The sequence below is a fragment of the Podarcis cretensis genome (genome assembly GCF_951804945.1).
Source record: "Podarcis cretensis genome assembly, chromosome: 11".
Classification (NCBI taxonomy): Eukaryota; Metazoa; Chordata; class Lepidosauria; order Squamata; family Lacertidae; genus Podarcis; species Podarcis cretensis.
In genome coordinates this window covers 15,936,552-15,961,991 of record NC_137180.1, presented here as the reverse complement: position 1 = coordinate 15,961,991, position 25,440 = coordinate 15,936,552, and the positions used below count along the sequence as shown (strand labels likewise).

General features: G+C 40.0%; 1 protein-coding gene across 1 annotated transcript in view; it reads right to left on the bottom strand.

Annotated features, from left to right (window-relative positions):
• Positions 1–783: 783 nt before the first annotated feature.
• FBN2 (fibrillin 2) overlaps positions 784–25,440 on the bottom strand; it is a 136,950-nt gene continuing 112,293 nt past the window's right edge. The window contains exons 45-65 of the mRNA XM_079995931.1: positions 25,309–25,434; positions 24,909–25,025; positions 23,406–23,534; positions 22,507–22,626; positions 20,114–20,239; positions 18,851–19,003; positions 16,494–16,559; positions 14,913–15,038; positions 14,675–14,794; positions 14,368–14,490; positions 12,870–13,001; positions 12,013–12,138; positions 10,838–11,044; positions 9,489–9,614; positions 8,827–8,949; positions 8,140–8,256; positions 7,367–7,495; positions 6,518–6,637; positions 5,770–6,001; positions 4,173–4,338; positions 784–2,734 (exon numbers count right to left, since the gene is read on the bottom strand). Coding sequence (XP_079852057.1) covers positions 2,369–2,734; positions 4,173–4,338; positions 5,770–6,001; positions 6,518–6,637; positions 7,367–7,495; positions 8,140–8,256; positions 8,827–8,949; positions 9,489–9,614; positions 10,838–11,044; positions 12,013–12,138; positions 12,870–13,001; positions 14,368–14,490; positions 14,675–14,794; positions 14,913–15,038; positions 16,494–16,559; positions 18,851–19,003; positions 20,114–20,239; positions 22,507–22,626; positions 23,406–23,534; positions 24,909–25,025; positions 25,309–25,434 — 3,050 coding nt within the window. The 3' untranslated portion in view covers positions 784–2,368. The remainder of the gene's footprint in view (positions 2,735–4,172; positions 4,339–5,769; positions 6,002–6,517; positions 6,638–7,366; positions 7,496–8,139; positions 8,257–8,826; positions 8,950–9,488; positions 9,615–10,837; positions 11,045–12,012; positions 12,139–12,869; positions 13,002–14,367; positions 14,491–14,674; positions 14,795–14,912; positions 15,039–16,493; positions 16,560–18,850; positions 19,004–20,113; positions 20,240–22,506; positions 22,627–23,405; positions 23,535–24,908; positions 25,026–25,308; positions 25,435–25,440) is intronic.

Genomic DNA, 25,440 nt, shown 5'->3' with positions numbered 1-25,440 from the left:
CTACAGGACCCAGGCAGGCCTGATCTGGCCCAGGGGCCATAGTTTGCCGACCCCTGCTCTGAGCTATTCAGCACAGGAGAGAAGGTCTTGCTGAATCACTGACTGACTACCTAATAATGACCAGCAAAGGGCAGAAGAAATGGCTGAAACAGGGAATTAAACTAACAAAACGGGACTGTAGCCAAGTGAGTTGTACTGAAGGGTATTCTCATTGAATTTGATGGAACCTGGCTGATTGTGTCCATTAATTTCAGTGGGTGTACTCTATGATGTTTAATTCATGATAGGAAAAGAAGCCTAGGTAGGAACGGCTTTGTAAAAGAATAGAAGGATCTCTTTTCCTCTGGAAAGAGCAGAACTGATGATGAAGAAATACACTGACTCAGATGTTCTCAAGCTCAGCCTTTCTGTCTTTTGTGGTCCTCCTCCTGCTGGCTTGTGGGCTTCCCAATGGTATTTGGCTGATCACTGTGAGAATAGGATGTTGGAATCAATGGTCCTGTGGTGTGATGCAGCAGCGGTATACAGATACACAAGGGAGAAATGTAATTCTTCAAATGCAATATTCAAAACTATTGAACATTGGCTTTTTAAATAACATAGCACCAGGGACATTTCCTGCACAGCCCCACTAAAGGTGAGAATTGCGGGAAAAGCTGCTGATTATTTTTTTTTAGTAGGTCAAAAATACTTTGGGTGATGAGGAAAGGGATCTGGGTACTTTCATTATTTCCCTTCAGTTAGTAGGCATTTTTCTCCAAATGCCTGGACAAAGCAAGGCAGTTACCAGAAAATAGGTTTTATTGCAGGAAAGGTGGTGTTGTATTAGTACAAAGGCTTACAAAACAATACCCCCTTTTCTCAAAACAAAATTGTAATTTACAATGTTTTCTTACTTCCATAAAGAAAATACAAAGTGAATGCAAACAGTGTGTGTAACGTGTTGCTAATCTTTGGTCAGCACAGGTAGATGCCTGGAAAAAAAAACCCAGATTTGGCATGTGCTTTGGGTTGTTTCAGATGTGAGGTCCTTTTACATTGCATATTACAGGTACCAGCTGTCGTTTGTTAGCACCATGGTGACATACACTTATTAAAACATAATGGCACAACATTTTTAAAAAAATACTAAAAGTAAACTAAATGCCAACTTGTTGTACAAAAGTAATTCTTATAAAATAGGCTATGATAAAATGAGGCATATTGTGTATAACTACAGTATTAATGAAAATTCTTAATTGGTTTCAAATATGCATTTTTTCTTTCTTTTCTCTGTGCAGCATGAATAGTGTACACATATGGCAGCCCTGAAGCAGCTCGGTCATATTTATTTCAGCATTAATCCAAGCCAGCACTATACACAATGAGGCATCAGGTGTTCCCTTCTAAGAATATAAGTTTTGTTTTCAGCTGCCCACGGCAATGCAAGTATGTAGAGCACCTTTAGTTTGTGGTGAATGAGGTGTTGTGTGACATTGAGGTTATCAGGAGAAAATACAGTACGGTTTGGCCTGCAATTGGTACCACAAGCAGTCCAGGTATTTTGCTACAGTGGTTGAGTGCCACCTTCCATTATTAGTAATTTCTGACATGGAATCTAGTCCTCAGGGCAGTAACATAAGCATTAGTATTGAGGCTTATGGTTTCTGAAATTCTGATCACAGTCACTGCTGATAAGGCATGGCTTAAATACCCTACGTGGAGGGGGAAGGATGTTTTGACCCTCCGGAAATGTAATACAGTGCTCATTCGCCTTCATGATATTTTAAAGAACTGCCTTTATGCTTTGTGGGATGACTGGCACAATAGTGAAAGGACACTTTTTTTGGGGGGGGGGGGAATCTTGGTTTCTCTTTTTTGAAAAGAAGAACCTCTTACCTGTAATAGTTCAAATTCATAAAATCTCAAGGAAAAACAGGTGTGTTTTCCTTTTTTTGTGTTAACGTAGTTTGCTAAATTCTCATATATTACTGCATTAAAAATAAATAAAATCTCTATTTTTTTAATTTAGGAACTATAGCAAAATACCCAACGTGCTAGACTGCTAATAGGAAAAAAGTAGCTCACATTTTGTGCCATATGCTGACCTCTTCAGCACCAGTATACTTTAAACTGAGGTTATATGGAAGTTACAGTAACCATGATTGGCATTGTAGTCAAAAGCTTTGGCCACGGGAAAGTCAAAGGGCCATTCTGCAGTCTTGGACAGGATGGAAGGACTCAGAGGTTTCTGTCCTCGGTAGTTTTTGGTACTTTTGAAAAAGTCATTGTCTCTCTTTAAAGCTCTCAGAAAGCGAAGTATGTTCAGATGTATAAGTGCATGAATGGAAGTGAATCATTCATGAAGTGGAGCTAAGGAGTGGAGGTTTTAGTAGAGTTCAATCCAGAGCCTCATTTTAAGAGCTTCTCCAAGCTCTCCTAGGAGGTAGTTGTCCTCATTGCTTTCTTCCAGTTTCTTTAGCTCATTCTTTTTGTAGAGAGGAACGCTAGCAATTTCCAGTGCGTAAGTGCCGGCGATTGCCTTTTTCTTGGCAATCTGAAGGTAACTCAGCCCATCCTTCTGGTGTATCCGGAAGATGTTATTATGATTACCAAAGGAAATGAGATAGCGGATGTGGTTTGTCAGGGGATGAATTGCAGGAATGAGCTCTAGGATGTGTTCTTTATTGCTGAGCCCAGACACGTTGAATCTCATCTTCAACGGGTGGTCAATGTCCAAACTTTCCAAACTGATCTATAAACGAGAAGTGAAAATGAAAGTATAGGCAAACCCCATGATCTGTCTTGTTTATACTGTTCTTACAGCTGTTAATTGGTCCAATTTGCCAAGTTTGCTGATCACACTAAATTGTTCAGGGTTGTTAAAATGAAGGAGATTGCAAAGAGACCTCACAGGACCTCTCTGAACTGAGTGATTGAACTGCATCTGCGATTTAGCTGCCTAATGAAAACAAAACTGATATTGTAATGCCATTACACAAATCTCTGGTGCATTTGGAATTCTGTGTACAGTTCTGGTTGCCATACCGCAAAAAAGGGTGGTGTGGAATTGGAAAAGGTTCAGAACAGGGTGACCAAAATAATCAAGGGGGAGAGCAGCTCCTCCATGAGGGTATAACATTTGGGACTTTTGTTAAGAGATAAGGCAAGTAAGAGGTGCCATGACAGAAGTTTATAAAATTATGCATGGCATGGAGAAAGTGGCTAGGAAAGGGTTTTTCATGAAGGACAAGGCTTTCAATGGCCCAGTTGCTGGAAACCGCATAAGGGGAGAGTGCCCTTGTGCTCCGCTCCTGTTTGCAGGTTTCCCACGGGCATTTGGTTGGCTACTGTGAGAACAGGACGCTGGTGTAGGTGGGCATTGGCCAGATCCACCAGGCTCTTCTTATGTTTTTACCACCTCTCTGGTTATTGCAAGTGAAATAGGCAGGTGCTGGCTTATACCAGGGAGTTGCATTTCAAGAGACTGGCTATACAATTGGGACTTTTGCCACAGTTACAGCTGGGGTGACCTTTACAGACAAATACAAATAGGAGCATCTGTGCAATACAGAGATTAGTTTGAGTAAAGCTATACAACGTGGTAGAGCCTAAGAAATGTTCATGAACATTCTTGATCACAGCAGTTGACGGAATAGGGGAGGGTGGTCCCGTATGGAGCCCAAGGGCTGCATGCTGGCCTCAGAAACATTTGACACCCCCTGCCCAGCCCTTGTGCTGCCCTCCCAAAGCCAGGTTAAGTGTGGTGCTGGGATTTGGGAAGGAGGCATGAGGGCTCTGACAGGGTCTTAGATTGCTCCCATTTCCTTTCCTAGGCCTACTTAGTGCTGGCCCAGCTTTGGGAAGGAGGCAGGATGGCTCTAGGCCCCGGTCAGATTCTCACACCTCCTTCCCAAAGCCTGGTGCTTTTCTTAGCCACCCGTGAGAAGACAGCACTGGGGCTCACCCTGTGCATGCCAAAGCAGTGTACAGCTCATGGATTCTGTGTCAAAGCACTCTTGCGGCTCACTTGGTGTGAAATGTGAGGCCGCCCTCGGATAGGGTAATCAACAAATTCCAACCCTTCCCCCACTTTGACAGGAAAAAGCTAACTACCTCAATTGGCCAAATCTATTCAACTTAGTTTAGGAAGAGGAAGTGCAAACTAGTTTAACTCTACAGTTCTTACTTACCTCATTCAGCTCAGTTTGATTGAGACTTCTTTTCTTCCTGCTGTCTTTTTTGGAGTAGCCATTAATCTTACACTCGTAACATGCTTCAGGAGACAAAGCATTCTCTTCATCCCCATCTAAGGGCAGATACTGGCCTTTATTAAACCCCATACCTGAGACACAGTGCCTGTTGGAAGAATATAGCAATTTTAATACTTGAAAATCTAAACCATCATGTTACATTTCCACTTCCTCAGTATGGAATCGTTGCAAACCATATACTACTGAAAACATTCTTAAAATTTGGTTTCTGTGTTGAACATAAACAAGCGGTCTTTGAAGAAAAGTGAAAATGAGTTACTCTGAGCTAAGAGGCAGGGCATCTTTGCAGTATTATACCTGGCTATTTCTGTAGCAATCTTCTGGCAGTGGCAGAAGAGAAAATACTATCTCTAGGTTTGGGCACTCCTTGGTTAGTCCACGTTAGTTCATTGAGGAAGAAAACAGACTATCCAGGATATCAAAAGTACTACAAAACTGTTCTGTTGTATAAAGTGAAGAGAGTAGCCACACTTTTAATATTGTCTAATATGGGGCTTAGGGACGCAGGTGGCACTGTGGGTTAAAGCCTCAGCGCCTAGGGCTTGCCGATCGAAAGGTCGGCGGTTCGAATCCCTGCGGCGGGGTGCGCTCCCGCTGCTCGGTCCCAGCGCCTGCCAACCTAGCAGTTCGAAAGCACCTCCGGGTGCAAGTAGATAAATAGGGACTGCTTACCAGCGGGAAGGTAAACGGCGTTTCCGTGTGCGGCTCTGGCTCGCCAGATGCAGCTTTGTCACGCTGGCCACGTGACCCAGAAGTGTCTCCGGACAGCGCTGGCCCCTGGCCTCTTAAGTGAGATGGGCGCACAACCCCAGAGTCTGTCAAGACTGGCCCGTACGGGCAGGGGTACCTTTACCTTTACCTTTAATATGGGGCTTGGCGGTGGACAGAACTTGGTGGGTGCTAAGACAAGTTTGATAAGAAAAGCAGAATGGAGCCAGTTGACTTTATAACTGGTTGGCAGAATTGCTAGAAGGTCCCTGGCAGGAATCAGTATTAAGATTTAAGCAAAAACTGCTTGCTGGTGGGATGGACCAGGTGGACCATTGCTGCTTACCAGAAGAAGTAGGGGTTGTGGAACCAACCCAACACTCCTACCAGTGCATTTGCACTCTGCTGACCTCTGCTGCGTTGCCTTCTTCATCCCAGTGAGCATCACTAAACAACCTGCTGGGAAGCTAGTGTTGTAGCTTTGCCCCAACTGGCAACAAGTATCTGGATTTTAAGACTTGTTGGGAGTGATGTAGCTGGACACCTAGGCCTGTGACTTTGTAAAGGAGCGGAAGACCTCAGTTGCTGACTGTCTAAAGGCTGTCTTAATCTCCCAGCCACTTCAGAAAGGAAAGTGTGAAAATTATGCTTCTTGTTCTCATATAATCAATCAGAAATAGTGCGTTGATAAAATACTAGATAACTAGAACACATTTGCTAACAATTTGGGCTACCTGGGCCTTCTAGAAGATTAGCATTATAATAAAACATAGATGCTGGCTTGTGGGAATCACCAGCAAATACTCACCCTTGCCCAACTCTGTAATATCCAGGTGGGCAACCACAAAGATAACCGCCTTCTGTGTTGGAGCAACCATAATTGCAGGGGTTCTTAGTGGATGAACATTCATTTACATCATGGCATGCAGCTGAGAACTGATCAAAGGAAAATCCAGAGGGGCAGGCACATTTGTAGCTTCCAAGAGTGTTGTAGCATGAAGCTGAACCACAAACACTAGGATTTGAGCATTCATTTTCATCTGTTGGACAAATGACAACATTTTATTTTTTTTAAAGGTATACAGAATTTATTAACAGGACAATAGTAGTAAAACAGTAATATAAACAGGTTCTGAATTTAAGATTTTAAAGATTGGAACAGGAAAGTGCTCTTGCCATTTTAAATAACTACAAGATAAAACAGACTTCAGTATGGTAGTGGGGTAAATATATCACCAGCAGTGTGAGAGGGCAAACCCCATCTATTGTGCTTTCTTTGACTCTTCCCACCAGAATTATTGTTTTGCTCTCCATCAGCACCTACAAATGCATAGCCCCCTGAATGCAGACTGTAGCTAAAGGTGTCCTTTGGCAACACAGAGCAGTTTCCATTAGCCAGCTAGGCTTGACGCTGCAATCCTATAATCTATGCCTCATTAGTGCCACCTACTGATTTCTGCTGCCCTGCTGTTTAGTTTCTTTGTCAGAGTTTTGAAAACTTAAATGTTGAATTTGAAATTTTGAAATGATCTGCTTGTGAAGTTTTGTTTTCTTACCCACACATTGATTCCACTGATAATGCTGAACATATCCTTGTGGGCAGCCACATCTGTAGCCACCAAGGATGTTTTGGCAGCCATGTTGACACCTGTGGTTTCCTTCACACTCGTCCACATCTGTAAAGAAAGAATGCGGTAGATACAAGAAGAAAAGGGAGAGTTACAATTCTATACACACTTACCTTACAAGTTCCATCATCTCAGTGGGACTATGCAATAGGATTGCGCCTTAACAAAATTTCTTCATAGAAAATTGGAGTTGGTAGTAACCCTTTTGACCAACCCTTTTACACCCTCCCTGGGAAGATTCCCAATCTTCTCCAAGAAATAGGGCCCCCTGGATTTTAAAGGATACCTGTTCCAATATCTCAATCAATCATTTATTATACAGTCACATAGCTGCTAAAGTTCCAATGTCTTATTGACTTATTCTTGCAGCTAGGAGGTGTTTATTGGAAAGAGCCAATAACTGAAAGCATTTAAATCAGGTTCTTTGGACCCAACCCAGAATCTGAGATCTGGTGCATACATCTAATAGTGAGATTTAATCATTACTGAAAACACGGCAGTGGCAAACATATGAATAGACATCACAGTGATTGCTTTAAAATACTTGCTTAAAAATGTTTGCTTAGAAATATTCACCCAGCTACTTAGAACTAATAGAGCAAAAGGTATAACTAATGGAATACTTATGCTGCTGTCTCATTAGACTCAACTAGCTGCCTAAGCTAAGGCATTCAGATTTTGAATGTTGTGTTGCAATAAAGTCCCATAATAAACCTGCCTATGCTCTTATGAATTTATAGTATAAGCTCAGTATGTAATATTATGTTCAGATTTTACCATCACAGTTTAATCCAGTTGAGTCTAGAGAGAAACCTCTTTGGCATTCACAGGTGAAACTTCCAGGAGTATTCTGACAGATTCCTTTTGATCCACAAAGTGAAGGCTGTGATCCACATTCATTGTTATCTAAAAAGTTATTCATTTTTATGAATCAGATTGAAAAAAGATCTAATACAAATATAGAAGTATATGGCAATGGATATATACATGCTTGAAACTTGCACATTTCTATAGCTATCAACATAGCACATGATGTTGACTAGGGGTTCAGAATATGATTAAGTTTGTGGGAATTATTTGCACCCACAGTGCTACTTCCAGATGCAAACTAAATAGGAGGTTCTCTTTTGAAAATACTTCATTCTCCATCATTAACTTAAATCCACAAGGTGTGTGCTAAAGGTCAAAGAAGATTATGGACATTTGATATGTCAATAAAAAATACTTTTGAATGTAGTTTTAAGCAACTGTAACTTCAAGTCAGCTTTTAATAATGCTTTACTCCTTTGTCTCTGTGTGGTTACATTTACAATGTAATATTCAGCAACTGCATAAAAATCCTCAGTGAGTGCTTTCATTTCTTCCGACATTTTTATCTACATCCCCCCCTTGAACTTCTAAGTAGTGCAGTGATGACAAATATCTTTATACAGTTGGGTTGTTGTTGTTGTTTAAAAAATAATAATTCTACACAGATCAGATAAAAAAAATCAGGCAATTAATGTGACTTGTTTTTATGAACGAAAATTCAATTTTTCAATTGAACATACCAATACAAGCCGTATGATGTTGCGTGAAACCCGGTGGACATTTACATGTGAACCCTCCCAAGGTATTGACACAAAGGAACTGGCAGTTGTGCTGCTTAGTTTGACATTCATCAAGATCTAAAAGTGAAAAAGAGGTAAAATATATTATGTTTAAAATGAAAGGTTATTTACTAACAAATTATCTATATCACAGTCAGAAAAATTATGATTTCCTCTTATTTCAATAGATCAGTTACAAGGCTCTTTTACATGCTTACCCCATGCTTGGCTTGAACAGTTGAAGTATAATTCTATAATTAAGAAGCAAAGCCGAGCTGGCTGCCTTTACCCAACTTGTCAAGACCCTACCTCTGTTTTAGTCAGTCTCAGATACACCTGGACAGTTTTGTGCCTCTGTTCCATTTAGGGAACACTGCCCAAGCCTTCTCTGCCTGCAGCAGAAGCATGTAAAGGCTCTTGCAATATACAATTGAACATACTGGGCCAAACTACACCTTTTTTAATACAAAAAACAAGCAAAAGCCTTGGTCTAGCAGGCTACTTTTATTCAAAAGGAAAAGGAGCAGTGGGGAACGTACTCCCAGTCCAGACTGGGACCCCACACCCAATTTGCTGCCAAAAATTCAAGTATTACACAAGAAGGAATTAACAAATAAAAGCAACCCATCAAAGCACTCAGCCACTAACCTCTACAGGTTTTTCCATCTTCTTGCAGGATATAGCCACGCGGGCAAGAACACTGGTAACTTCCTTCACTGTTCTTGCAGATAAAGTTGCATGGTTTGGGAGACTGGGAGCATTCATCAAGATCTAAGTAGGATAATGAACTATTAGTAATTCAGTTTCTTGCTGGAAATAATATCTAAAGATACAAAGAAATGACTATTCCCCCCTCATATGGGAAATATTGAAAAGAAAAACAGGTGTGTGCTAAGAAGCACCTTGAACGCTATTTGGTGTGAAGATGGGATACACATTCAGTCAATAAATGCACAAAATGGGTGAATCTTTCTCCTAACATCCGTAATATTACTATATTTCAGGATAGCGCCAATATGACCTCTGCTTCCTTTCCTAACTCCCAGATATGGGTCTGATATGGAATGGGATTGGTCTGCTTAGATGGCGATAGCAACCCCTGCGTCACACGCTCACAGCTCATTTGTAAACCAGTTGTTACTGTTCCACAGCTTAGAGGGGGAAATTGCTACTTAGGGCTGTGTGGCCAGAAGTTTCCCCATTTTGTACTGCAAAGTGTTCATTCACTTATGTAATGGAGCAACCAGGAAGGCTATAAGGCTGTTTTAAAGTCAACCAAAAGGAATTAAGTTGGTCGTGGTAAAACTTACCCACACAAGAAGTACCACTAATATCAGTGGTGTAGCCAACTTTACAAAAGCATCTGAAAGAGCCCATGGTGTTGATACATTGGCCATGCCTACATAGACTTGGCATGACTTTACACTCATCGATATCTGTGGAATAACAGGAAATATTTCAAAAATAACATTTCTTACTGTAGCATAAGAGACTAAGGATGCAATCCTGATGTGGAGCATGGTCTAATTCCCTCATTCTGCACACTACTGGCAGGGGGAAAGGTGGCTGGACAAACAGTATTTCATGCCAAGAAACAGAGGACTATAGACTCTTAAAAAAAAATCTCCCCCAATCCCATTTTACCTCCCATTTCCACCCCTCCCCCATTGTCTCCCTTAGAAGGATACATCCAATCCACTCTATTATGCTTGGAATGTCCCCTCAGAAACCATAAAACTGCACCTTTATTTGATTAAGAATGTATTACACAAATTATTTATCTTTCGACGACACCTTATTGTCAAATTCTGAGTTCAGTGGTACCTTGCGTTAAGAACTTAATTCGTTCCGGAGTTCCATTCTTAACCTGAAACTGTTCTTAACCTGAGGTACCACTTTAGCTAATGGGGCCTCCCGCTGTTGCTGCGCTGCTGCTGTGTGATTTCTGTTCTCATCCTGAAGCAAAGTTCTTAACCCAAGGTACTATTTCTGGGTTAGTGGAGTCTGTAACCTGAAGCATCTGTAACCTGAGGTACCACTGTATTTACTTTCATTGCATTAAGTAGAATTTGTAGGCTTGTCACACAAATACCAAACCATTTGCCTAGCTACTTACCAATTTAACTTAACAGAATTCATATCTGCCCAGCATCAGTGAGCATAAATTGGCTGGAATGAATAAAATTTGAAAACTACAATATTATATGGTAGGTGGCCCATTTTGCATGTCACATGGTTAAACTTTGCAGGTCACATGGTTAAACTATGAGTAGCATGCCAGCAGGGCACACTGCAGATATCGCAGGCACTCCACTCCTCCCTTGTTCCTACTGCTCCTGCTCTGCTAGGAAAGGAGCCACGGTATGCTTTGCCATATTGTCCGAAAGTGGGATTGCCGTTTGTGTCCCTTGGACAAAAGAAACTAGATAACCATTCAGAGTGTTCCGCTAAGAGAAACTGCTGCGCAGTTGTGTTTAATTTACAACACAGTCAACATACGCCACAAAATCATTGAATTTTTGGTTTGCAGAAAGCTTTCTGTCTGTTATTTTTAACTTTACAGTTAGCCATCTACTCCTGTTTCAGCATAAAATACTGTTCAACAAATTAGGAAAAACCAAATAAGACCCATTTATCCTACTTATCTATCAAACTGTACCTCTTCCATCGGTGGTGTACCCGGGACCATGTGGGCAAAGTTTCTTGTACTGGGTTGTTCCTGGGAGTGGGCAAACCTCGCACTGATTGCCCCAGCCTCTGCCTCCATCACAACAGCACTCTGATTTTGTGACAAGATTTCGGCTGCTAGAAGCCATCTGGCACATTGTCTGCAAGACTTCAGCAAAGCAGAAACCTTCACGGTTATCTGTGAAGTGAATGTGAAGTAGCAACATATGGATTAGAACAAGGTGCACATCCTTGTTTAAAGCATTTATTATCATATTCTACGGAACCATTTTATGCAATTAGCCAGCAAGTCCTTTTCCAAATTATCATACTTCATCACAGAATACTACCTGAAAACCGACAAATCTATTTTATTAGAATTATAAACTGGTCCAATTTTTGTACCCTGATGTGGTTTTTCCATACATAATTTTAAATACCACTCACAAAATACTTTTTCATTTTAATACTACATACATGTCCATAAGTTCTATAAGCCAAAATTCAAATATACTTTTAGTAGTAACAATACACTGATTTTTACCTTCCTTGTTTTTATGCATTTGATTCACGTAAAGATTTTAATACGCAGTAAGGTTACAAGATGGCATTTATTTACCAAATTTGTAAGCAAAATGTGTAAGGTAGATATGTTGGAATCTAAATGTTAATTATGAAATTTAATAGCTTTATCACCATCAAAGATCATTCTCTCAGAAAACTATGGGCATGCTACATTAATCTGTGTCCTGAGCACTAACTCTTAGCAATTTGATGGGGGAAATCCAGTCTGTATCCTGAACAATTGAGCAATATATACAGTATAGCTCTTGCAAAAGTACACCTCTCTCTTGACATATGACAGGATAGCTTGATAGTAGGGCAACCCTGAAAATGGAACATTGCATGCATGAAAGGTGTTAAATCACTACTTGATATAGTATCTCCAGCTTTCCTAATTTAATTAGTTTTCTCTCAAACCATCTGTCTGGTATTTTTTATTTTTTAGCAAACAGAGGAGGATAATCTTTTAATTTCCCTTCCTTGTAGATAAGACAGATACAAAAGATTTTGTTTCAGCCAACTACCACTTATATCCAAACTGGCAAAGATTTCTTAAACACTCTTTCATTTGAACAGAAAATAATGGACTGTAGGTTTACTTGCCAATGCATTCAGTTCCAGATGAACTTGACTGGAAACCATCATTGCATTCACACCTGTAACTTCCAATAATGTTGACACAGTGGCCATTTTCACAGATACCTGGCTTGGTGCGGCATTCATTTTCATCTTTATCACAAATACAGAAACCAAAAATAAATATGCACAGAATCACAATGCAAGTTAAATGATACCAATACAATCAACAACTTAAGATCACTCAGTTGGGTTTCCCCTTCCTCCTCTAAGGAAAATGCTAACTGAGGCTGCCGAAGGACAATAATAATTTGAGACTGATAGTGTTGCTAGAAATTAGTCTGAGATCTAGGAGCCTGATTTCCTCTCTGTAATAATCCAATGCTATGGTGCTGAGGGTTCTCCTAGAAAACTGATAGGAAGTAAGAAACGTCAGAATTAATGCTGTAAAATCCCAGCTTACACTCAGTATATATTAGGGACGGGGAGAAATTCATTTCAGTTCACAATTTAATGGAAGCCTACATAATTCGTACTTCCCAAAGCAATATGCAGACTGAAATGCAACTGTCCTTCAAAATTCACACTTCTCCCAATTTTGTGATGAAGCTTTCCAACCAAAAAATGAGCACACATTAGAAGTGTGCATCAAATCCATAGGTGAGTGAAAGAGCATACAAAAAAATCCTAATATCAGGGACACTGCTTGAATAAATATGTACGTTAGGCAACACTGCATACAAAAATGTGTCTATTATGTGCACTAACAATAGATCGGAAAAAGTCATAATATACATTAACTTTTATTCTTAACAGTCACAACAGGAATACTGAGTTAAATAGGCTCAAGTTTTTTTCTTGAAGCACCCTATCTTAATACTTACCCATGCAACCTTCTCCATCTGGTCTGCGGGTCATTCCAGGAGGGCAGATGCACATGAAAGTTCCTATCAGATTTTTGCACATCATACCTCTTGATTCACAGTCGTGTAGACCTTCTGCACATTCATCAAGATCTTTAAAAAATAACCAAGGAATGTATATGCTTAGAACATCAATCTACTATTTGTTCTGGGGACAATATTCTGTCCTATACATATGCACCCCAAAGTAAACAGCATAGAGTATAAGGGAACTTAAGTGAGTATACTGTCTTGCACAGATGGGGAAGGGTAACGTTCTCTGAAATATCCATTCTATGCACAGGGCCAGCTAGACATATGAAACAAGGCGTCTCAAAATGTGGGTGAGCCAGTCATGTTGGGAAGAGGGGTTCAATTTGTTAGGCACTGGGGAACGGTTTAGGGTAATTTTTGGAACAAGTCATGCCTCTACAAAAGGGACTGACTCCACTGGAACCAGAATGCAACCAGATAGTTGGGAGCTTAAAATAAAAGAAGTAGCAGAGCACCTTTAAAAATGATCACCAAGGAAAAATCAAAAAGAGCCGAAGAGTTTCCAGCTGAGAATAAATCATCCCTAAGGGATGAGGATGAAAATGTTCACGATTGCCCAAACAGGAAAGAGGTAGGAAGTACCATTTGTACCCAGCTGAAAGGTAGATTTGCATGTCCAGTGTAGCATCACTGAGTTGGGCTTACTTGTGCCTCTAGCGGACAAAGGAAGGAGTAGGTTTTTCAGGAAATAGGCTAGCCTCAGTTTTGCATATTTGCTGAGAATGAACTGGCCAGAACTGAAACTCAGAACAGTGTTAACCTTCTTCCTACAAGAAACAAACAACATAAAGTCCAGTTGGGCAACCAGAGCTGGCAATCAGAGTCACAGGCCATAGAAGGGTGTGGCCCCAGTGATGCTACACTGGACAAGGAAATCTACCCATTTGCCAGTGTGGAATTGCTGGATTCTGACATCCTGGCTGTTACCAATCCCTGTCGTTATCCGCTGCTGCATCCAACCAGTGAAATAATAATAATTAAAAAGATCTCTGGACGTAAAAGCCCTGGGCAAGCCACCATTTCTCCCTCTTCCAGAGTCAGTCACAGTGGGGAAGGAGGAGAAAGATTTGACAATGCACACATGCATGTATACAGGATAGAGAAGATGAGGATTAAGAGGTTAAAGATTGAAGTGAGAAACACTAAACCAGGATGAAGAAGTGAGAGGGACCAAAGGGAACATGACTGCTTTGTGGAGGCAGGAGCAAAAAACTGAGGAGGGGCAAGCCTATTTCCTGAAAAACCTATTCCTGCTTTTGTCCACTAGAGGCGCAAGTAAGCCCAACAAAACTGGCAAGCGAAATTAAGGCAAAGAACTGAAGGGTGCTTTCTTCATGTCTGTGTTAAGTAAAATGTAGGTGATACATTTTGAAATAAAAAACATTTTCCTATGAAAGATCATTTTTTTTAAAAAAAACATCCATACCTTTACACATTTTTTGGTCCTCTCTTAATTCATAGCCCACTGGACAGGTACATTCATAGAAACCATATGTGTTTATGCAGCGAAAAGCACACAGCAACGGGTTTTGTACGCATTCATTTATGTCTGAACAAAATAGAAACAACATCAGTGTTATCCAGGCCTTAGAAATCTTCTTCCAAAAATAAAAAACAAACAAGCCACTCTTTCTTATTTTTACTTCCCTTTGGCGGTAAAGGGAATCGGAAAAAGATTCAAAGGAGGTTAGTTGCCCAAATGTAGTCAGAAGATAAAACAAATTATAATTTACCTTCGCAGTTCATCATTGGCCCAGGTTCAAACCCGTCCAGGCAATTACATTCAAAGCTACCAATAACATTGGAACACGTGCCATTTCCACATGGATTACCAATTGAACATTCATCGGTATCTAGGGTGTAACAAGCAAAACTTTTGAAAACTGGGATGCAGATCAATTTCATGAAGCTTTAAAGATTACAATGCATGAAATAAACAGATTTTACATATGGCTTTGAATCCGCACACACCTACACAACGCACTCCGGTGTAATCTAGCTTGTATCCCAAAGGGCATTCACAACGGAAGGATCCATCTGTGTTTATGCAGTGACCGTTGGAACAAATGCCTGGGCTCTCAAGGCATTCGTTGACATCTAGAAACAAGAAAGTGGCATAAAATCATTTGTACTGTTCTGTTATCCATCTCGGGATTCCTTTAGTATAACAGATACACATTTTATTGGACAGTAGTAGAGGAATAAATGAATAAAAAGGAAAGAATTATTTCTTATGCCAAAAACGCGGAGAAAATAAATGAATTATTACAGTGGTGCCCCGCAAGACGAATGCCTCGCAAGATGAAAAACCCGCTAGATGAAAGGGTTTTCCGTTTCTCGAGGCGCTTCGCAAGATGAATTTCCCTATGGGCTTGCATCGCAAGACGAAAACGTCTTGCGAGTTTTTTTTCCTTCCCCCCCCCTTTTTCTAAGCCGCTAAGCCGCTAATAGCGCTAACCCGCTAAGCCGCTAATAGGGATGCTTCGCAAGACGAAAAAACCGCTAGACAAAGAGACTCGCGGAATGGATTATTTTCGTCTTGCGAGGCACCACTGTATTAAGGACATTTGCTTTGCTTCTCTGATTAACAATTAGTTAAGAGATAGGAGCAAAGTTATGGAAAACTTTCCCAGTGGAGATCTGCCAGACACCCTCTCTCCCTGTCTGTAGACAGTTGCTGAAAATGTTTTAAACTTCCAACGGTTTATATTTTGTGATTTGTTGCTTTAAACAAATGATTTGGTCTTTTTTTTTTTTTTTAAGAAGAAACTTGCTATACAAAAAATTGAGCTGCTGCCCATTTGGTGTTTTAGTGCTGTTGTTTTTAGTACAGGCAGCGAACGTTTTAGGTGGGTCCGATAAGTGCGCAAATGCCCACATGTGCATTGTGTCAAACCCGGAAGTGACCCGAAAACATCACAAACAGTGGCGGAATGAGGCAGGGGCGGAATGGTATGTTTGCAGGCTTTTTCAACTGTGTTTCAAATACAATTTCATTTAAACCCATGGTGCCTTGGAACATAACCCCTGGAGTTGCCAGTATTGTAGTGTTCTGCATTGTTTCAAATTTCTATTTGATAGTATTTTAATTTGTCTTAAGCCACTTTGGTTGCTATAAACCAGTGATGGCCAAACTTGGCCCTCCAGCTGTTTTGGGACTACAACTACCATCATCCCTAGCTAACAAGGACCAGCGGTCAGGGATGATGGGAACTGTAGTCCCAAAACAGCTGGAGGGCCAAGTTTGGCCATCACTGCTCTAAACAGAAGAACTGGATATAAATTACCATATTGGCTAGTACATAGAGTTTAAATCCTGTGGGCTGCATCTACTACCCGAGGCCTATATTAACTTGTGCTGCCATGTGACCTTTCACCAATAAGAGAAAGTAAGGACATTTTCTGGAGTAAGATTTATGTTGTCTCCCCCTAATCAGGAATATTATTCGTATCTGAAAAATCAACACAACTTGCTTTCTAAAAGCCAGAGAATCCTGGAGTATAATTCATTAAAGAAATAGTTTTAAAGTGATATCAAAGTAAAGCCAATACCTTCTCGTGTATCATCAATCCCAGGTATAGTCCCATGACCAAATGGACACAAATCCTGGAAGGCAACTGCACGAGAACATTTTTTGGAACAGCAGCACCACAAAGGGAATAAAAATGGCAATGATTATACAGCTGACTATGGCCAATTAAAGCAATAACAGGCACACACATATACATATATGCTTTTCACAAGTGCTACAAAGGAGTCCCCCCCCCATTTTTCTTCCATATCCGAATACTGCGTAATAAGTGCCACATCCATAAAGTAATCGGCAACTGTAGCTGTAATCAATATTCAGTTTTTAATATAAAGGTAAAGGTACCCTTGCCCGTACGGGCCAGTCTTGACAGACTCTGGGGTTGTGCGCCCATCTCACTTAAGAGGCCAGGGGCCAGCACTGTCCGGAGACACTTCCGGGTCACGTGGCCAGCGTGACATCGCTGCTCTGGCGAGCCAGAGCCGCACACGGAAACGCCGTTTACCTTCCCGCTAGTAAGCGGTCCCTATTTATCTACTTGCACCCGGAGGTGCTTTCGAACTGCTAGGTTGGCAGGCGCTGGGACCGAGCAGCGGGAGCGCACCCCGCCGCAGGGATTCGAACCGCCGACCTTTCGATCGGCAAGCCCTAGGCGCTGAGGCTTTAACCCACAGCGCCACCTGCATCCCTGTTTTTAATATAAGCCAGTAGCAAAACCCCAAAGACACCAATTGCTTTACTGGATTTTAACCCATGTTTAGCCAGCTCCAGTTTCCTGTGATGATATTGGTTCCATATACGCTATACATTTAAAGCACATCTCCCCACTTGCCCCAAAGATCCATTGCTCCTTGTATAGTAATCCACAGTTAGTCAATAGAGAAGGTAGAGGGTCTTCTCAGTAGTGGCGCCTGCCCTGTGGAACGCCCTCCCATCAGATGTCAAGGCAATGAGCAACTATCTTACTTTTGAAAGACATCTGAAGGCAGCCCTGTTTAGGGAAGTTTTTAATGTTCAATGCTGTATTGTGTTTTTAATATTCAGTTGGCAGCTGCCCAGACTGCTCTGCTGGCTGGGGTATAAATAATAAATCAATAAATTTATATATTTTCTTCTTCTTCTTCTTCTTCTTCTTCTTCTTCTTCTTCTTCTTCTTCTTCTATTGGAATTGGATCAAGGATCTGGTTGGACAAGTAGAGGCTCTATATGTCCATCGTTTTTTTACCACTGCCTCTTGAAAGCCAACTAGGGCTGGGCAATACCTGGTTTTCAACATCACAATATATCACCAGCTAAACATCACAATATCTCGATATATATCTGCAGTGGCAGAGGGTCCTACCAAAGTGTTTCACTTCCCCACAAAAGCAGAGGGCCTTGCCATGCCTCCCCACAGTGGTGGAGGGCCTTAAAATGTAAGGAAGTAGTAGATTTAATCAAAATATTAAATAAACCTCCATATAACATATTTAATATGTTTTCAACTAATTTAAGAGTGGTTTAAGTGATTTACTAGTCAAGTTGCATCTGCTTCCCCATTCAGAGGTCTAAGTGGAATCTGTGCATGCATAAGCCCCTCTGAGTTCAACTAAATTTCTACTTTCCTGGGAACTTTGATTGTCTAGCCATGGGCGTGGTCCCTCCTGGATTGTTAGCAGGCTCTGCATAATTATCTGAGCTCTAGGTGCAAAGATACTGGTGAAGCTGAAAGAGTTTGCTGGTTTGTATGAGGGCTTATCCTAATCTCTTACAGGTTAGGAGGGAGGAGAGAGAGAGCAAACACAGCAGGAGTCTGGGTGCCTGCAAATTATCTGCAAAGTATCTCAAAGGTATGGGTACAGCTGCACCACCCCTTTTGTCTCCACCTTTTGTTCACCTGTATATTGCCTTGTTACAACACTTATCATGACGTAATTTCCAATACTGTTATTCAAATGTATGGCAATTTATTGCACAGGCCTAAAGTCAGCACAGAATTGATGCTTTTGAATTATGGTGCTGGAGGAGACTCTTGAGAGTCCCATGGACAGCAAAAAGATCAAACCTATCCATTCTGAAGGAAATCAGCCCTGAGTGCTCACTGGAAGGACAGATCCTGAAGCTGAGGCTCCAATACTTTGGCCACCTCATGAGAAGAGAAGACTCCCTGGAAAAGACCCTGATGTTGGGAAAGATGGAGGGCACAAGGAGAAGGGGACGGCAGAGGACGAGATGGCAGGACAGTGTTCTTGAAGCTACCAGCATGAGTGACAAAACTGTGGGAGGTAGTGGAAGACAGGAGTGCCTGGCGTGCTCTGGTCCATGGGGTCACCAAGAGTCGGACATGACTAAACGACTATACAACCACAACAACAAAGCCAGCACATGTTTTTTCTTTACCTTTTTCTTCCTTAGGACAAAGTTCACAGGGATCACCCCATCCTTCTCCTGGCATCTTGCTGCAGCAGCACTTTGCCTTGGTGGTGTTAAATGCTTTTGGCACGGAGCACTTGCCATTCTCAAAGTTAGTGAAGCAGAAGCTTTGTCGTGTATCTAGGGGGGAAAGCAAATGCCACAGAATTACTTTAGACACTGGGTAGCTGGGTAAGTTAATCAAAATCAAAGGAATGGTTTCACTTCTCACTTGCGTGGGAATTCCTGCCTGAACCTCTATCAGCAGGAGGCATTATTATTTTGTAATGCCTTTTCCATGCACTGAAGCCCTTTCAGTCTGCTTATACTAGGCATTGGGAAACCTCTGATCCACCCACCCCTGAAAAATTACTTTTGTAGTGAAAATATTTGTATCCAAAAATGGCGTAGTTCAGTTTCTTCCCCACCCACCCCACATCATCCTTCATTCCCTCTCCATCCATCTACCCCATAACGTCTTTTAATTCTCATTTGTATCTCCTTCAAGAATTATTTGACAATTGAACAATCCCACACATGTGCTAAGTCAGCCTGTGGATTTTTGTAGAGCCAGCTTTCATCCATGTGGGGAAAACTCAAGACATTTAAAGCATGGCATCCAGTAGGCTCAGTGTAGTATTTTGTTTGTTGTTGAATTAATCTCAGTCTAATATTGCAGGTGGCTGTTTAAAAGTCATAGGGCTCTGATCCATTTGGAAGAATTGGGCAATTTGCTCCCTAAAAAAAGTTCAATAACTTAGGGTTGTCTGGGAAAAAAATGGGAGAGTTCCTGTACCTCTTTTCTAGAAAAAAAAAAGCACTGGTGTTAGGCAAGGCAAGCCTTCAAATCCATTTTTGCCTGGTCTGGGCTTAGCATGGATTTGTGATTGAACATTGTAGATGGAACATCCATACTGGTTTTTTATTGTATTTGTATTGCTTTTATCGCTGCAACTGGGCCCACAGCAACTGGTCGAGCCAAAGTTTGTCTTTCTGTTGTGTTTTAAATTTCAAGCATTGCACGTTCATCTTTGCATGTGTTAATGATTGTATTTTCTTTTTATTATAATATTAGCCATCCTGGTAATTTTTTAAAGTGTAAAGGTGAGGTAGAACTCCTTTAAATAAATAAACGTGAGACAGCCCAACTTAGCCAAATTTTACTGAAATTTTACTGAAGTTTACTGAATGGCTCTCCCTTCTGAATATTTGAGCTGACTGTTGACAGCCTGCTGCAACCACTGTGCTTACCAAAACATCTCCTGCCATTATCAGATATCACAAAGCCTGTAGGACAGATGCACTGGAATCCTCCTGGCGTATTAGTGCAGGATCCAAAGAGACAGATGTTGGGATCCTCGTTGCATTCATCAATGTCTGAAAAATCATTTATTTATTTATTTCATACCATTTTTACACAACTTGATTGTAAATAAATAAAATTTTAAAGACGGTTAAAACGAAAATGTGATTACAACATCAATCCAAAATGGTATTCATCTTGTGTATTTTCCAGAGAGCTGATGGGAAATAGTGCAATTAGGCAGAACTGATTTTTAAATGAGCAAACCAGTTTGTTCTGTTTTAAAACACCAATTGCTTTATAAAGTCTACTCTAAGGCTGTGCCAGTATATTTGGTCATCCCCTCCCCCAACAGTTTGGGGAAAGGCAAAAAGAAATTGCTCATTAAAAAGGAAAGTGAGTATGAGAACTTGTGAAACAAATATTTGAGGGGTGGGGCAGGGGTTTGTCTATTCCTGTTCCATTATAACGTAGTTGGGGGCTGTTCACATCCTCTCGTCCTTAACCATGAGCTGCAACCAAGAATTAACCTTGGCTACAACTCATGCTTAATGGAAAGAGAGTGTTTAACTACAAGTCCAAATTCAGAAAACACACTAAACCTGACTTTGACTTAGCTGCCGCATCATGCCATGCTAAGAGGACTGAGAAGAAACACAGTGTTTGCCATCTCCTTGCCAAAAGCCCACACATTTGCACTAAGACATTATTTCTCTTTGTCTTATGTGCTAATGTAACCAGTGTCTTGCACATGATATTCACTGCAGCCCCAAAATGCTATGCTTTGAAAGGTTTCAAAGAAAATATGACTTGGATTACTCTCAAGAAAAACAGTTAATATTGCTAGCAATAGCTGCCAAAAATATTTAAAAGCTGGCAAGACAACAAATTAATAAATGCACTGTGTTACAAAAGTTAAAATCTCAAAAAAATAAAAAATATGTATTGCTCAAGATAAAAGTCCAGCATATTTAAGCAAGGTTTTGTTCCTTGATTTATGAAGACTACTGAAAGCACACATAAAGTTTCCCTTCCATCTTTATCTGGGCAAAAAATTCACTAACATCAGTCAGTTTGGCACAGAACACATGAGGATTTGCTTCCTGTATGGTTAATTTGAAGATATTTAAGATTGGCTGTCTGGTACCAATATCTTTGTTTCTTAGTTTGATGAAACACATTGTGATTTGCATGGATCCGCTTTCTCATTTGATAGCTGTGTGTTACGTTTTTTCTCCATATAATGAAAATCTAAAGCATCTAACATTCTAAAAGCATTGGTATATTATTTTGTACCAAAACAAAAATTCCTTAGATGCTGAAATAAACATCAAAGCGCTATGCAAATAACTCAATTACCTTTACACACTAGGTGTGCATTTGGTGCGGAATTTAGTTGCGCATAACTATGATCGTTAAGGCTTAAAACAGAAACCATTTGCTATATTTCTGAGTCTGGGTGCATTTGGATGTAGAGATTATTGAATTACGGTAGTTTTTCTGGTTATAATACAAGCGCTTTTTGCCCCAGTTTCTAACATTCCTTTTACACTGTATCTATTATCAGCTGTGTTACTGGAATTGCGGCTTTTTGTCTGCCATATTGCCAGGGCATGCTAAATTTCATTCCCACCAGTGGACACGGTGTAACACAACCGTAGATGTGACCAGGCGTGTCGCCATGAGTGATTCTGTTCCCTCATGATTCACACATGAAAATGGTGGGAAGGTACTGTGTATTAGAATACCACTGCAAATTTGGTAACATGAGCTGTAGTGGCATGATCTATGAAAACTGTGGGGAAATTACAGCACAAATGCTCCTGTGATTTTCTAGGTTAAGTGGATTTTCCCCCTGAAAGCAATTAACACAGAAATGGCTTCTACTAAATTCCACTAGGTTTCCAGAACTGGAATTTACCTCGTGTGAAAGATCACATAAAATGAGAATGTTATCAGGTAAGGAAACTTTAGGGAAATAGAATAAAATGCTGTCTGAATGCAGCCTATATTTTCAGACAAATTTTCAGCTAAGTTTTCTCTATGTACTCGCCAGGGCGTGGTGGTGTGTGGATTTGTTTGTTAAGCAAAGATTTTACGAATCACAAACCAGCATATTTCCCCCCTGATTTCTGTTAATGAAATGCCATGACTTTGAGTTTGTTTCTCATCGTGACATGAGTTTGTTTCTCATCACAAGCAGAAGAATGCCGTATCTTGAAAGTCGCTACATTTGTAAATGAGTGACACAATCTTTGCATGTTATTTCTACCACATCCAAAATACCTATTCTTTACTGTGTTAGTATTGAAGTTCAAAATAAAATATAATGCAACATTACCAATGCAGCTTTCGCTTTTTACTTCATAGCCTGGTGGGCAAATGCACCTAAAAGATCCTTCCAAGTTTTGACATGTACCAGGGAAGCATGAGCCAGCAAGCACCACACACTCATTAATATCTCAAAAGAATAGAAAAAAGACAAAATATGTTAGAGATTCTAGAAGGATTACCTACAGTCTCAGTATGCAATAAGAGAGAAGAATCCAGATCAAGATCATTGATCCTCCTTTTCACACTTTTGTCTGTCCTTTGCTGTGTTAAGTAACCCTGCTCCCATATGTAAATAACTACTACTACTACTACTACTATTATTATTATGATTAATAATAATAATAGATAATAATAAAATTTATAATACCACCCTTCACCCAAAGATCACAGATTTTACAATATAAAAACAAAAAAATACATAACAAAGGGAAACAATAGCACTCCTCGCCCCTAGCTCTTGCTGTTGGGGAAAAGTTCCTTACTCACCCCTTTGCAATGAATTCTGCTGTTCAGTTTAGCATACAAGAGCCACATAAGGCAAATGTATCAACCAAAATTGGTAAAAGAACAGAGATTTCCTGAGAAGAGGGAGAGGCTCTGTCTTACTTGTCTGATATAGGATTGTGTTTCAGCTGCAGTTCACAACTATCCATAAATACCTGCCGGAAGTGTTTTGTTGTGCTTCTTTAACTTATTTAGTTTTTTAATTGAAAGACACTAGGATATATGTGACTGAAAGACTCTGTAACATGACTGTGCAAATGTATACCTGAAAAAGCAGCACAATTGTATGTTTAGCAAAAGTAAGTCACACTGTATTCAATGGGATGTAATCCCAGATAAGTGTGCACAGGATTGCTGTTCTATCAATGCACATTTACACTAGGTAGTTGCTTTCATACATACCAATACAGTTCTTGCCATCTGGAGTAAGTTCATAACCTTCATGACATAAACATTTGAAAGAACCAATTTCATTGAAACACCTCCCATTTCTGCACACCTGCCCAAAGAAGGAACTGCATTCATCAATATCTAAATGGTTAACAAAAAGCAACAAAATGGTTAACAAAACAAGGGCAACAAAAAGCATTATTCTATCATGCAATAATTGCAAGCTACAATACATTTTTAAAAGAAAAGCCCAACTAGCTTTTCAGGTACCTTTTAATTTGAATAACTTTCTAAAGAATTGCTTGAAGTAACTGATATTACAGTTTGAAGTCTGGTTTATTCTGTTATATTTTACTCCAAGAAGACCAATTTATCCTAACTAGAACCCAATAAGGCAGACATGTATGTACAAAATATTTTTTAAAAAAATATGATCCCGTTGAGATTCCAAGATGGAATTTTGGAGGTAGCTCTTAGAAATATTAAATAACCAATACATTTTTTGGAATTTTAAAATCATATTAATTTTTTAATCACTTTTTAAAGGTTTCAATTTTGTAACTTAAATTTAAAATTTAAAGTGAATCCATCCTGTGACATATCACATTAAAGCCCATGAAGTTCTGAAGAGACTGGTGTTTTTAGTTTTGACATATCTCAGTTCTGGGCTGAGCTTTTATGTTTACTGTGTAGTCCGGCAAGGCCGAAATTATCCATTTTTTAAAATCTCAAACTCTCATGAAACACCTCATAACGGGATGAGATAAAAAATTAAAATTTTAGATTCTAACTTAGTTTTGATCATTCAACAAGTGTACAAAATATAAAGAAAATAGGATGACATGAGTTTTAAAAGTTGGATCACTTGATATGGAATGACCTACTAGCAGTCTTTCCCTATCCAGTTTAATTTTCTGCCACCACAAACAGCCACAGTGCTGCTGTTGGTGGCCCAGTCAGTAGAAACTGCAGTTCCACACCAACATAGCCCTAAGAGGATGCTACATGACAACACAGTGTCATTCCAAGGGAGTATAGGAAGGGGCACCAATAGCAACTCTGCTGCCACTTGCAGGAGCAGCAACTACATTTTAAATGAATGAATGAAAGGAAAAAAGCCACTGCTGTCACTTCTTTCCCTGGGGATCTCCTTCCCTTACAACTGAAAACTGCACGATCCCTCTCCCAAATTCTCAAAATTCATCCCCTGCTGACCATTCTGAAACCCTCATTTTCAATGGAAAAAGATGACTTCTGGCTCATATGTAATTCTCTCTTCCCAAATTTGTGGTCCTGATCTAGTTGGCGGTTCCTGCAGCTACTTGAAAGGTCAAAAAAGGTGTTTGAAGCTGAAATAGTATAATACTTTTTTTTCCAAAATTAGTTCCACAACAGAGTACAGACCTTAAATAGATTTGTCTGTTAAAATTCAGAAATTTCCATGCTTTTATTTGAACTTCTTGCACCATCCCTCTTCCTAAATGAAAAAGTGTAGTTTTCTTTTGATTCTCTTACCCATACAGTCATTATTATGTGTAAGCTCAAATCCTGGATAACATAGACAATTATATGAGCCAACTGTGTTTTTACACGTTCCATTTCCACAAGGATGTCTTTCACATTCATCAACATCTGCAGAGAGAAGGCATTAATACAAAGGAATTATTATTTGTAGAATCATCTCGGGAAACCTTAAACACTGGCTTATTTTCCCCCTCCCCTTTTTATATTTCAAACTTTCGCAATGATATAATAAATGCAATCACCGCATTTATCTGACAACACATAACTTATATTCATCTGAAATAAATATAACAGTATCAACCCAACCATCACTCACCAAAATGTCAATTAATTAAGCTGTTCTAGATTTTCTAATTCACGTTTTTACACGGATAACATTCTCTCAACATACCCATACACATAGTTTGGTCATGGGATGCCTTAAAGCCATTTTGACAGATGCAATGGTAAGTCCCCTCTTTATCCACACATGTGCCATGACTACATACATTAGGAATTTCCTGGCATTCATTGCGATCTATAA